The sequence below is a fragment of the Prionailurus viverrinus genome, chromosome A1, assembly GCF_022837055.1.
Source record: "Prionailurus viverrinus isolate Anna chromosome A1, UM_Priviv_1.0, whole genome shotgun sequence".
NCBI lineage: Eukaryota > Metazoa > Chordata > Mammalia > Carnivora > Felidae > Prionailurus > Prionailurus viverrinus.
Genome location: NC_062561.1, coordinates 24,093,765 through 24,108,782, shown reverse-complemented (window position 1 = coordinate 24,108,782; position 15,018 = coordinate 24,093,765). Strand labels below are relative to the sequence as shown.

General features: G+C 39.1%; 1 protein-coding gene across 1 annotated transcript; it reads right to left on the bottom strand.

The window, feature by feature from the left end:
- Positions 1–10,158: 10,158 nt before the first annotated feature.
- On the bottom strand, positions 10,159–11,801 carry LOC125164791 (non-POU domain-containing octamer-binding protein-like). The gene is given in 2 exon segments (XM_047857596.1): positions 10,159–10,713; positions 10,716–11,801. Coding segments are annotated over 2 exon segments (1,407 nt in total). The 5' UTR covers positions 11,745–11,801; the 3' UTR covers positions 10,159–10,335.
- Between the last annotated feature and the right edge of the window lie 3,217 nt (positions 11,802–15,018).

Here is a 15,018-nt window from a genome sequence, read left to right as displayed (position 1 = left end):
AAACAGATAAAATTGACAAATCCTGGGAGGGCAAACTATAAGAGACTCTTTAACACAGAGAACAAACAGAGAGGGTTGGTGGAGGGGAGGTGGGTGTGGGGGTGGGCTAAATGGGTGATGAGCATTAAGGAGGGTAGTTGTTATGATGAGCATTGGGTGTTTTATGTAAGTGATGAATCACTAAATTCTCCTGAAACCATTATTAAACTATATGTTAACTCACTTGGATTTAAATAAAATTAAAAAAAAAATTGACAAACCCTTAGCCAGATACATCAAGAAAAAGAGTGCTCAAATCAGTAGAGAAGTAAAAACTAATACCACAGAAATGCAAAGGATTATAAAAGAATACCATGAAAAACTGTATGCCAACAAACTGGACAATCTAGAAGGGATAAATTCTTAGAAACATAATCTTACAAAACTGAACCATGAAGAAATAGAAAATCAGAACAGACTGATGACATGTAACAAAGCTTAATTGGTAATTGAAAAAAAATCCAAAAAATAAAAGTCCCGGACCAGATGGATTCACAAGTATATTCTACCACATATTTAAAGAGTTGATAACTATACTCCTCAAACTATTCCAAAAAATATAAGAGGAAGGGAAGCTTCCAAATGAATTCAATGAGGCCAGCGTTACCCTGTTACTGAAAGCAGGCAAAGACACCACAAACAACACACAAAAAACCAACTAAGGCCAGTATCCTTGATGAACACAAATGGAAAAAACCTCAACAAAATAATAGCAAACCACATATAGCAATAGGTTAAAAAGATTATTCACCAGGACCATGAACAGGATGCAAGAATTTTCAGTGTTTGCAAATCAATCAGTATCCTACACCACCATCAACAAAAGGAAAGATAAAAATCACATAATTATCTCAATAGTTGCAGAAATAGCATTTAAGATTCAACATTCATTCATGATAAAAAACCCAACAAAATGGAATTAGAACATACTTTAACATAATAAAGGCTATATATGAAAACCTAAAACTCAAAACCTTCTCAGTGGTGCACAACTGACAGATGTCCCTCTAAGGTTAGAAATAAGACAAGGATGTCCAGTCTTAGCAATTTCATTTGACATAGTACTGGAAGTCCTAACCACAGCAATCAGAAAAAAAAAAAAAAAAAAAAAGAAATGAGGCTTCCATATTGTTAAAGAAAAAGTTAAACTAATTATTTGTAGATAATATACTAAACCTAGAAAATGCTAAAGACTTAACCAAAAAACTATAAATAGTAAATGAATTTAATAAAGTTGCAGGATACAAAATTGTTATAAATTCGTATTGTTTCTAACATTAAAAATGAAGTCACAGAAAGAAATTGCACCAAAAAGAATAAAATACCTAGGAAGAAACTTGGGTGAAAGATCTTACTCTGGGAACAATAAAATGGTGATGAAGGAAATCAAAGATGACCTAAATTAGGTATTCCATGCTCATGCATCAGAAGACTATTGCCATATTCTCAAACGTTTGAGTAAAACGTCCATATTACTCAAAGCAATCTACAGATTCAATGCAATCCCTACCAAAGTAACAGCATTTTTCATAAAACTAGAACAAATAATCCTAAAATTTGTATAGAACCGTAGAAGACCACAGATAGCCCAAGCAATCCTGAGAAAGAAAAGCAAAGCTTTTCCAATTTCCAAGCGATTCCAAATTTCAAGACGTCCTACAAAGCCATAGTAATCAAAACCATATGGTAACTGGCACAAAAATAAGCATACAGATCAGTGGAACAGAACAGAGACCCTAGAAATAAAATCACATTTATATCATTAATCTATGCCAGAAAAAAGAAAGAAAATAAAATGGGGGAAAGACCATCTTTTCAATAAATGGTGCTGTGAAAACTGGACGGCTACATGTAGAGTGAAACTGTACTACTTTTAACGAAGGAGAAAATAGGCTGTAATTTCTCTGCCATTGACCATACCAACACTTTTTCTAGATACCTGTCATAAGGCAAGGGGAACAAAATCAAAAATAAACTCTTGGGACTACATCAAAATACAAGGTTTTGAATGGTAGAGGAAACCATCAAGAAAACACAAAGACAACCTACTGAATGGGGAGGATACTTGCAAATTATATATTCATTAAGAGGTTAATACCTAAAATATAAAGAACTTAACCCACTGAACACCAAACAATCCAATTAAAAGATGGGCAGAGGACTTGAATAGACATTTTTCCAGAGAAGACCTACACATGGCCAACAGACAAATGAAAAGATGTTCAACATCACTAATAAGAGAAATACAAAACTACAGTGAGATATTACTTTACACCTGTTAGAATGGCTACAATCAAGATGAGAAGAAACAAATATTGGCAAGAATGTAGCATAAAAGGAACCCTTGTGCACTATTGATGGGAATATAAATTGGTGCAGCCACTGTGGAAACCAGTATCTTTAAAAAATTAAAGATACTACCTGATCTAATAATTTCAGTACTGGGTATTTACTAGGGAAAATAAGTTAATTTGAAAAGATATGTGCACCCCTATATTAATTGCAGCATTATTTACAACAGCCAAGACATGGAAGCAACCTAAGTGTCCGTCAATAGATGAATGGATTAGGGAAACTGGTATTTATGCAATGGACTGTTAGGCATAAAAGAGGAGGAGACTGTGCCACTTGAGACTGCACACAGGGACCTAGAACAAAAGTTCCAAACGTTTCTAAACAAGAACAAAAAGCAGAATTGACTTATAAATAGAATAAACTAATGGTTGCCAGAGGAGAAGGGGATGGTGGGTTGGGCAAAATGAGTAAAGGACAGTGGGAGATACAGGCTTCCAGCTGTGGAATGAGTGCAACACAGCATAAAGAATATAGTCAATGATATTGTAATAGTGATGTAACAGGACAGATGGTAGCTTATACTTGTAGTGAACACAGCCTAATGTATAAACTTGTCAGATCACCAGGTTGTACGCTTGAAACTAATAGAGCACTATGTGTCAGTTATGCTCAAATAATACAATAAATTCCTAGTTCAGGGCTCGAGTCATGAAGCATGTGGATTAGTTGTTTCAAGCACCAGCTGTGGCATCAACATGCCTAGGTTTAATTCCAGGCTTCACTATTACCTGTTTGGGGTAACGTGCCATGATTTTTCGTTGCCTAAGCTGCCTGGTAACCATTGTTATCACAGTAGTCCTAATTTCTTAGATACCTGTTTAGGGCAGGTTGGAACGTTGTCTTGCCTAGAGTGAAGATTTTGTCGATACTAGCCTTTAAAAGCGGATGGCTTTGAGGTACGTTCTTACTTTTTTTTAATAAAGAAATATAATGGTGGGTTGACATTTTCTCTCGCAAAATAATTTTCTGAACTAAGGAACAAAAGAAAAAACCAAACTTGGCCAGCATGAATTATGCTATTTCTGCCCTGATTTTGTTCATGAAGCAGCTTCATTTCTCATATCAAGTAAGGAGGGTTTAAAAGTCCAACGAGGTGGTGAAAGGTCAACGTGTAGCAAATAGAAATAGAGGATGCCTAACTGAATTTAAATTTCAGATGAACAATGAATACATTTTTTTTTCACATAAGTGTGTCCCACGCAATGTTTGGAACATGCTTACTTTTAGAATTTTTTGTTGCTTATTTGAAATTCAAATTTAACTAAGCCTTCTACGTTTTATGTGGCAACATGAACACATGTGGTGCTAAAGAACCCTGGGCAGTGTGTCTTTGCAGAGTGATGAGGCAATCATGTCTTTGGGAAGCTGATGAATAAATTTTTTTTAATGTTTATTTTTGAGACAGAGCATGAGTGGGGGAGGGGCAGAGAAAGGGGGAGACACACAATCCAAAGCAGGCTCCAGGCTCTGAGCTGTCTGCACAGAGCCAAATGTGGGGCTTGAACTCATCAACGGTGAGATCATGACCTGAGCAGAAGTCGATGCTCAAATGACTGAGCCATGAAGGTGCCCCAAGGCTGACCAAATAGAGTCCTTTTCTGTCTATTCTGAAACATACTTTATTCCTGTCTCCACCTGCATCACAAATTAAAAACAAAATTGTACACATTTAAAATACATTATATTTCATTTTGTAGTAAAGTGGGATGGACTTAAAGCTTTACGATTTCTGGAAAACTGTAATATTTAGTATGAGGAATTGGTAAGTATGTCCTAGGCAAATAGGTGGTTTATACCCTACAATTTACTGAACAGTTTAGTATAGATGAAACTCCTTTTTACATGATTTGTGGTGTTCTTCTGAGTTGTCAATGTGTGTAATATGAGTTCGTTACAATCATGCTGTTCAGAATCCTCAAACCGTGTAGAAACAGTCATGAAAGTTAACTTGAGTGTCTGAAAAGGGGCTATTATCTCTTAATGAGAAAGAAAGCCAGCACTCCAGAGAGAGACACTAATTAAAGAAAAACTGCGGACTACACTGTCGTGGTAGTAGCATTTTGTATTTCGTTGGCAATTTTTTGAAGAAATGCTCCAATTTGGGTCAGAGTAATGGTAGGGTGTATACAGATCACATGTTGTTTATATTCCCATAGTATTTCTTAACATACTGAGTTATGGGGGGGGGGGCGAGAAAAAGAAAACAAAACTTTGTTTCAATGCTTCTACCTCAGAGTTTGAGATCCTTTCTAAAATGTAGCTCTTCTCTCATTGATACTATTTGAGGGCTCCCCTTGCCGTCAGAAGGGTATCTCCCTGTCCTTCCTTGGTCTTTAGACCTTGGATCTACCGGGTTTCCAACAAGTGAACCTTTGGGCATCAAGGAAGGTCTGTGTTTGTGTTGGAAGATGCTACCTTTTTAAGTTAAAGGGAATAATTTAGTTCTTACTTCTACTTGGGCTTATTTCTGAAATCTAGCACAACACCCACAAAATGGAGAAAATAGAGTGGCTGCAAGAGAAAAAAAAAAAAAAAAGAAGAACAGCTTGGTTACAAGGTTGATGAGCTTGCTTGGGCGTGTTGTGTTAAGGGAGAACCTCTGAAATCCTCCGCCAGGATCCCAGACAAGGCTGAGGAGTTACTACAGGAATCAAGCAAGACAAAAGGGCAAATAGGAGATTTGACCTTTAAAATATTGTGCCCTTTTCCGAAGAAATGAAGCACAACCATGAAATCATAATTGACAACTTTCCCCGCCTACCACATTTTTTTTTTCTTAACAAATTCTAGGGTCACTGTGCTTAAGGGTATGTCAGAAACAATGCTGTATCACGCTGTGATCAGTGTCATGTGTCATCTCATTTTGGTGAGTCTGGGACGGAAAGGGAAGGATGGATGTGGGTAATGCCTATCTGTACTATCATAACTGGTTGTACATCTGTGGCATCAAAAAACACTTTCTTGTAGCACTGGCTCTATTTTACAGTTTTGTGGGGCTTCTTAGAATGTCAGGGATTATAATAGACCGATCAAATTGAGGAAAAACTGAGTTATTTAAAACTCAAATGTGGGCTTGTCGGATAATTTTTTTTTTAATTTTTTTTTTCCTCTATCAAATTCAGGGCAGGAAACAGGAGGAAGGCAAGGCTCTGATGATAGGACTATGAGCTTGCAGTTTGGTTTCTCCTTTGATAGGACTACTGGCCAGTCTTACACTGTAATAGCTTCCAGCCTGTTTGGAGAGGAGAGCTTCTTCTCACTCCTGATGTTTCTTCCAGGGTAGATGCAGCACCAGTGGGATATCCGTCTTTGCCTGCTTCTACTTCCTCATGCAAGTTCTCTAGAGATGTGGCAGTCTCAGTGGGGATTTGGCAAGGAGAACCTGGACGTAAATGTTTTCATTCCTCCTTTTCCCCCCTTTGGGAGCAAATGTGCCCACAGAGCACGTCTGCTCTTACCTTTCTGGTCAGTTTTGTTGTAAAGGTTGGGAAGCTTACAGTCACAACTTGGAAGGGGAAGTCTGTATGTTTGAGGGATTTAATAGAAGGAAACTTAGCTCCCTGTAGATACAAGCCACCTTTCCTAATCTTTTCCTTATAATAAGTGTGGTGTTCTACTTGTCTAATGATACTGCATTTTTCAGTTGGTCCTGAACCTCTGTGAGGGAGACAGGTATTACCTATTGAGCCCATCGGTGCCTCAACACAGTTGTTCAGTGCCGTTCCGTATACCCCAAAAGCATGCCAACAGTGACATGAGACAGAGAAGGGATTCAGCAAATGAAACATCTGGTCGGCATATGAAGAAAGACTGTGAGATTTGGGGGAGTAATTCATAGAGGTGGTGAAAAGATAGAGGCTACCTTCAGAGCCCAATGACCAAAAATGACATGCAGGCATCTCCTGAAAGTAAACATTCTCCTTTATAATAGACTTGGCACTAGACTGACCAATAAAAATAGCTAGTAACGCTTATGACAAGGTAAGCAATTATCAATGTGTATTTTTTTCCTTTTAATCGTTACCACTAGCCTATTAAGTACTATTTTTGCTCATTGTACAGATGAGGAAACGGAAGCAGGATAAGAAACTTGTGCAGGGTCACAAATAGCAACTATTGAATAGGTGGTAAATGGTGGGGCTAGGACCTACAGCAAGGAGGAGTGGCTCTCGACCACTCTTGTACCGTCCCTCATACGAACTCCACACCTGTAACTTAGAGTTGACAAAACTGTATTTTGTAGGTCCCCCGATATTTTTTTTCAAAGGATATAAAAAGTGTTCATTTAGAAAGCCAAACTGGAATGCTTGCTAAGCCCTTCATTTTTCTTCCTGAATGCTCTTTCGTATCTTATGTCAGTGAAGGAGCTGTACAGCAAGCTCACTTCAGAGAAATTGCAAGACAATTGAAATTTGAAGGGGAAAAGCGTATCAATTTAGGGATGTTTTGGGGCAAGACAAGAAAACTGAATCGGAAAGCCATCAAACCAGGAGCTGGGAATTGTGCTTAGAATGGAGACAGAATTGAGAGAGAACCTCCCCTTCCCCACCCCCACTCAAGCAAAGAGGTTTATCACTGAGTCCTGTAGAGCAATGAGAATCAACCCAACATGTTCTTTGGAAAGAAAAAGACAACTACGTTTTGTTGCATGATGTTTCATCAGAGCAGCTTCAGAAACAGATTGAAAAATTTCTGGAGCAACAGCAGCATGGGAAAAGGATACCAGTTTCTGTGGCATGTGTGTAATATGCAGCAAAGAATTCATGGAAAACACAGCTGTCTTTTAGATCCACGTGACTAGAAAGCAAGCCTTCAAGATTTCACTACGGGGAAATTGCATGCCACTTTATGTTGCGAAAAAGTAGGTAACTTGCAGTATGAGCATTGACCTCTCCGGAGACCAGTGGATTGCAAGTTGAAGATGCAGCATTGTAGGATTAGTACTGCTAGTGTAAACACAGGGCTGATTTTGCATTGTTCAATATTTGAAATTTGGAAAATCTTGGCAAGAGATTGACATGGAAGATACTCATAAATTGTTAGAAGTTTGGGAAGGTGACCAGAAAGATCACAAGGGAGTGCATCTCTGCTGTAGACTTTGCTTTATGGGAGAAAGTATCTTAAAAGCTAAGATGTTCACCTCTCAAAAGAAAGCTACAACATGGATTTTATTTCTGCCATAGGGATGTTCATTATGGTTTAGGATACTATAAATGCCTTTAAACCAAAATAGAATCAAGGATAGCACAATAAAGCTAAAAGATACTTTTAAAAAGACACGCATGGGAATACACTCACTATGAACTTTTTCGTCTATGGAAATCATCATCTTTGTTGACAATGCTGGGGGTGGTGATGACCTCATTGCTCAGAAATAGAAGGAAGTTAATCTCAGCATCAGGAAAATTATATCCAACTGCAGCCTGTGAAACCAAGCTGTTCAGGGAATCAGTTGAAGTCTGTAGTTGGGTGTTCAGTAGGGATTTTCCTGAAAGACAGGTGGACAGAAGAGTTTAGACTTGAATGATGGCAGATGATTAGTCTTTTGAGAAATAAAGATTTAAAAATTAGATGCTGTTTTTAAGATCAAGTGAAAGGATAATATCCATACTTCACAAATCACTGATGAGCCACAAGTAATTTTGGATAAGAGCTCAGGCGTAACTGAGGCCAAGTCAGAGTCCAGATCTCAGGTGCCCAAAGGAGTGAGGATATTTTGAAGACTTAATCTAACCCTTATCATCTTGCCCCTTAAGGAAACCTTGGCCTTGAAGAAAGAGCAATGAGACGTATCATAACACAAGGGAATTTACATGGACATCCTTTCCACATGTTAAGTCACCTGAGGTCCTAGCATGTTGGAGATGAGTGTTAGATGTGTGGTTGAAGCAATAAGTGAGACATGATCCCACATGTGGAAGAGATAAGTGGGGTTGGGAAAAAGCAGAGCATGCTTGTGGGCAAGGTAGGAACATGGGACGGCTTGAAAACTGAGTAGGAGAAAAAGAGGTGCTGATGTAGGCAAAGTGCATAGGACAGCCCTCTCAGTCACAATTGCCCCTTAGCTACCGGTATAGAGAAAATCTATTTGGATAAACAAGCTCATCTTATATGCAAATAAGTTCATAAAGAGTATCTTAATTTGGCTCATTCAAAAACAGATACTGAGGCAAAAATCTGTGTGCAAAGAGTTTGTTTGGGAGATAGATGTAGGGAACACTGGTAAGGGAGTGAAGAATTGACACAGAGGAGATAAATCAGTCAATAGGGAGTACATCATGATGCTGGCAACGATGGTAGGAGACTAGAAGTTAATCCATCAAGGAAACCCCAGGAAACCCACAAAATACATTTGTCAGAATTCACTAACTTGAGGAGGAGGGAGCTAGGGTTTTTATACAACCAATTTCCTCGAATCATTAGTTGAAGCCTGCGAGGTGAAGATGTTAATGACCCACAGCTTCTGGCCTGATTCATACATACTTCATCCTTACTCATTCTGGGAAAACTGTAGGCACAGATAGAATGTTATGTAAGTTCCCAGGAATATGGGCAGTGAGAGCTTGTATCACTGAATCAAACATCCCCTGGGGCCCCCACCCGGTGGGCCACTGGACAACTTGATGCCTTTGGCCCTGGTGAGCCTGGGAAGCCACCCAGAGAGGTTGTGTTTTTTTGTTGTTGTTGTTGTTTTGCTTTTTTAACAGAAAGGTATATGTGTATCCCATCTATTCGTATTAACACTGTATTGCAGTCTATGTGCTACCTGTCTTGTTTCTGTGAAATTATGTGTAAATAATATAATACATAATATGTATTTTTTTCAAATTCATCATTAGTCATTTCCAATGGGATGTGAAACTTGAGTCCAATTGTTACTTTCTAGATAGGACTAAGAATTTTGATGGGTTTGTATGGAAGGTAGGTAATTTGAGTTGACATCCTGGAAAGAAGGCCAGAGTTTGAATTATACCTTTGCTTGTAACCCACTGCCTCATCCCCAGTCGCATCCCCCAAACTGGTGGTTGAATAGTATTGGAAAGGAGAGTTAAAACAGAGGTGGGAAGTTCATTCAAAGACAAACTTCAAAAGTTCTACCGTTTTAGTTGTGTTTTTTGAGTCTATAAACCCTACCTCTTCCTTCACTAAGGTAGATATACTTGGAATTTCATAAGTGACAGCATTTGGAAAACAGGATGCTTAATAAATATTGAACAAGAACAATGAGATAATCTATATCTCCCACCATCTGCCGATTTTCACACTAGTATTCAGTTTTCTTGTTCTTATACCTCCTTTTCAATTATACTCCTTGTACCAACATAAATAATTCCTTTCACTGAAGGAAGTTATTAAGTATCTTTTTATTTTTAATCTTCTAAAAATGAATTATATAATTTCATATTCTTGGAATGATTCATTTTCCTTTTAGTTTCACTTCTGAAATCTTTTATCCCATATCATTTACTTGGGAGTGGGTGGGGGGGTGCTAATTTTATTGATTTGATTACATGTTACAATATGATAAACATAATCACAGTGATTTTTATATTGTACTAGATAGCTTCCTTTTTTTAGATATTGTATAGTATACAGTGTAGTTGTTCTTGGAACTGGTGATGATACTTGGCTTTTAAAGTACCTCTCCAGGTCCTAAATCTATTCTGGTCCATGTGGTAAAGATTTCAAATGTCCAATTGTTGAATAAGTTTTATTTACCATCACATAATTTTCTTTCTTTCTTTTTTTTTTTTTTTTTGATAAATTTTATCGCCCCTCCCTTGCCCTCAGCCTCCAGCATACTCCCTTAGAGTAGTACAGGCAAGGAAGACCTAACTATTGGGAGGAATCCCTAACACTTTTTCCAGGGCAGAATTCTGGCTAGTCCAAAAAGGGTCTTTCTTTTGAGGGTTTTTGGGAAACTAGACAGTGAAATTTTTATTAGTATCGGCGACGTTTGTTTGGAGCAAATTCAGCTCCAGGAGCTGCACGGTTGAACACAGGAGGGGTTCCACCAATGGCCCCAATTCCTTCCATGGTAGCAGCCTGGCCAAAGCGTTCAGTTGTTGGTGGGGTCAATCCCAAGGTTCCATCTGGCATCATAGTGGCAGGTCCTGGGGGAGCTGGGGTACCAGCTGGCACTGGAGCAGGGGGCATGGCGCCTCTGTTGTTTATGCCCATAGCACCTCCCATGGCCATCTGGCCCATCCATATCTCCTGTTCTCTCGCATCAGGGAATGTTTCCTTAAATCCTTCCTGCTGTTGCCGCATCATTTCTTCCTGTTGCTGCCGCATCTCTTCTTCACGGCGCCTGCGCTCTCTTCCTCCTGCCTGAGCTCCAGTTGCTTTTGTTTTTGCACTTCTTGGTTGTGCAGCTCTTCCATCCTCCAGAGTTCGTCTTGATGCCTCATCAAATCCTGTCTCATTAACATGACTTGGTGCTCATGGCGAGCATCCTCCATCTCCATCTCCAGCTTCTCACGAGCTTCCTTTATGTTGCAGTCCACTTGGTCCTGCTGCTGCTTCTCCATCTCAATGAGTGCCTTCCAGCGCATGGCATACTCATACTCAAAGGAGCCAGGCTGTGCAAATCTGGGTGGCTGTTCTCGCTCCTTACGAAATTGCTGGTTCTTTATAACCAGCTTCTCTGGAAGTCCCTCTTCATCATCCAACTGGTCCATGGGCTCCACAGTCACAGGCCGAGGAAATGTGGTTAACAGGAAGGAGTCTTCACTGCACCTGTCCAGAGCTTTCCGAGCAGCTGGCTTCCCTGAGAATTCAACAATGCCTTTTCCTGAGGGCCTTCCTCTATCATCCACGATGACTACAGCCCTTTCCACTTGGCCAAACACAGAAAAAGCTTCCTCCAGCAGTTCATTAGAAACATACTGAGGAAGGTTTCGGACTGTGAGCGATGCACTATGGCAGGCAAAGCGCACACGCAGCTGCTTTCCACGAAGTGGCATGTTGTCCAGCTCTACTTTGGCAATCTCTGCTAGGGTTCGCGTTTCCAAGCGGATAAAGCCAAAGCCCTTATCCTTATGAATGAAGACTTCGCCTGCCTTCCCGTATTTCTCAAATAGTTTCCTCATCTCCTCCTCAGTGATGTCAGGAGGAAGATTGCCCACAAAGAGCCGGCTACGTTGGGTGAAGGTCTTCTCTCCTGGTTTCCTAAAATTCTTCAGGTCAATAGTCAAGCCTTCATTTTGGCTGCTGGCTTGTTGCCCATTTGCAGGTATTGGTGGCGGTGGTGGCTGTTGCTGTTGGTGGTGCTGCTGGTGGTGATGCTGATGATGCTTCCTTGGAGTATGGTTTTGCTTCTCCAAGTTAAAGGTTTTATTGCTCTGCATTTTTGCACCCCTCTACCGACTGTTCTCTCCTCAGAGTAACGGCGACACTACATGGCCTCTACCGTCCCGAGAAAAAAAACTACCATCCCATAATTTTCAAAAGTTTTCCTGTACCATTGAAATTCATCAGGGGCCTTTAAGACATGGGTTATTAAAATGTGCACAATAGAATTAGGAAAAATCTTCAAATACCACTCCCATTTTGTGCCTGGATGTCACATACCTGACTCACTGTCATTACTTGGTGTATCACTTGGCAGTAAATTCAAACTTTTGTCTTAGACTTTGGTCCTAGTGATGATGGTGCTGACAGGGATGTTATCAGGTACTGGGGAGTGGCATGGAGAAGAAGCAAAGGTGAAAACATGGCAGAAATAATAAGGACTAAGCTAAAGTCAGATGATGACAATTTGTCCTATCAGTAGTGTTTTGCTGAGAATCCTGGGGAAATTTAGAAAAAGTTCTCCAAAGAAGAATAAGAAACATGTGGAAACATTTATAAGTTTCATGACATTTCAAACTCACTCCTATTTCAGGACCTGTGTGCTCTTTCCTTAGCCTGGAAATCTCTTTGTCAGTTCTCTTCTTGAGGTTGTGTACCAGACTACCTGTAGGTGCTTGAGTCGACCATCTCTGTTTTTCTTCATTTCATCAGTCTGGCTGACCACCTTAAATATGTCCTTGCCAGTTCCCCATTTCCTTCTTTTCTGTGACTTTTTATGTCCCACAAAATGTCCATGTGGGTGTCTTCTCCTAATTTTTGTCTTATAATAAAACGTCATCTTTTTTGAGTCCTTTGCCAACCACTATAGAGGACCACTTCTCCCTGATACAAATACCCAGTCATGTCGTATTCTGTTGTCCTGTTTTGTTTTCTTCACCATAGTTACTGTCTGAAATTATATTACTTATTCATAAATTTTTGGGGGTGTTTATTGTCTCTGTCTCTTGATTGGAATGTAAGTTCCATAACGGTGGGGACTTAATTTTGTCCACAACTGAATCCATGGTGTATAGGATTGCTACATAGCAAGTACTACATAAACATTGTTTAGTGAATAAATCTTCATGAAATTAGGAGATGCTATGAGGAAAAGGATAGTTTCTCAAGTTTTTCTTCTAGGAGTTCAGTTTGATAGAAGTTCTTCCCTGTTACACTCCAGGAGTGTATGGTTTTTACCATCCAACTTTTTAGGGATTATCTCTAATGAGTGGTATTTGGAAAACCTCTCATTTTCCCCATCACCTCAGAATTTCTTGAACCAAAACTAGTATTCTGCTTTTGAAAATTACAACCTGTCCATATTTTATTTACCACAGGGGTCCCTAGTTTCCTATTTGGGCCACAAAAAGTTATAGGCAAGATAGCTATAGGGGATGAGCTGGGATGTACTGACATCCCCAAAGAGACCAAGGAAATGAAGAAAAGTAAATGTGCTAAATTCAAATATCTACAGAGGACAAGTATGCAACTCAAAGGAGAGATTTGGGTACCATTTTTTTCTTTCTTTTTTAATGTTTATTTTTGAGAGAGAGAGAGAAACAGAGTACAAGCGGGGAAGGGGCAGAGAGAGAGGGAGACACAGAATTCAAAGCAGGCTCCAGGCTCTGAGATGTCAGCACAGATGCAGGGCTCAAATTCATGAACCATGAAATCATGACCTGTGCCAAGCCTAGATGCTAAACTGACTGAGCCACCGAAGTGCCCGTGGGTTCCATTTCTTTGGATCACAATCCGTGGGCTATAGGCCTGTGTTCCCACATTTTCTTATTTTCTAAGAAAAGACAATTATCTAGATTTGTTTTTGAAATTTTGTAAATTTTCAATAGGGGGATAAAAAATTTAAAGATACTGAGCAGGACAAATAAAGTTTGTCTAAGGATCCTAGATAGCCAGCATGCTCCCAGGCTATAAGCTAAAAGAAAGTTTTTAGGCATATTTCTGGACTTTGCAATGAGTTGTTATAAGAACATTTACCTAATCTTTTGGAGTGAATTGTGAGGGTGGGGTAGGAAAGGATTCTAAAGTGATGCTATTTGCACAGATTAACTTAGTTCTGATATGAACTCTCTAAAGTGTTAAGTAGTGTTTCTCAAAAGGTCTGTGCTTAAGGACTGGTTATATGTACATGTATGTATATATACACACATACACATGTACATACATATACATATTCACATATATATGTATTTTAATTACAAATATGTTATAGTCTGAAGTTATGTAACATACAAAATGGATTACTAGAAAAGTGATCATATGCTTAGATATGGCAGTAATTTCAACCTTACATAAAATTTTCTAAAGGTATAGTCTCACTTTGTGTTGAATTCCTTGCAGACCAGTAACTAGCAGTTGACGAACCAGGATGACACTTGGAATAGTGACTAGCATGCCTCAAGGCCAAGAGTAACTAGCACAGATACTCTTCCATCTGCTCTACATGTTTGTTTTACACATATCAAGTGTCTTAAAGGCAAAGTCTTTGTATTTTAATGTATTTCTGAGCCTCTCAGCCTGGCATATAGTAGGTGCTCAATAAATGTATGTTGAATAAACCAAAGTACTAAGGTAGATGAAATTAAAAAGGGGACTGTACATTTTGTAGATAATATATATTTAAGTTTCTCATACTTTCCTGTGATAGAACTTGATATCATGAACATTCTTCTATCTAATGTCCACCAACATGACCCTGGTTGGAAAGGATCCCTCCCAGGGTCTCATTTCCCATGGACTTAAATGAACAGATAAAAAACCTCCTTGACCATATATCATTTCCTTAAAGACTACATTATTCCAATTAATTTCAAAGCTGGTGACTTAACATGTACTAAGTTTCTTTCCTACTGTCTAAAAATGGGAATTTGCTTATAACAAAAGCCCTCCTTATAATATGACTTAATCTTGAGTAACTCAAGTCAGTCTGTGCGCATAACAGTGCTCTGTTCAGATGCCATGGAGCCTAACTACTGAAATACTTCTTCAAAACTAATTGTTTACAAAATCTTTTTCTCTTTTTTACAGAGAAACAGAGAAGGAGTTTATTCCTCCCATTTCTTCTGTGTTGCCACTTTCCAAGGCAGAGCTCTTGCTCTTAGCTATACGTCCACCTTCTCTATCGACTTAGTTTTCTGTATGGTCTGCATTTCACCCAGTTAACCACACACTCCAAATTACTCTTCAGGGAGGAACTGATTTCGTTGAGTTGATCTCTGGAATGCAGTAAGTTAGGGAGGGTTCTAAAAACTGAATGAACAAAGAAGAGAAGGA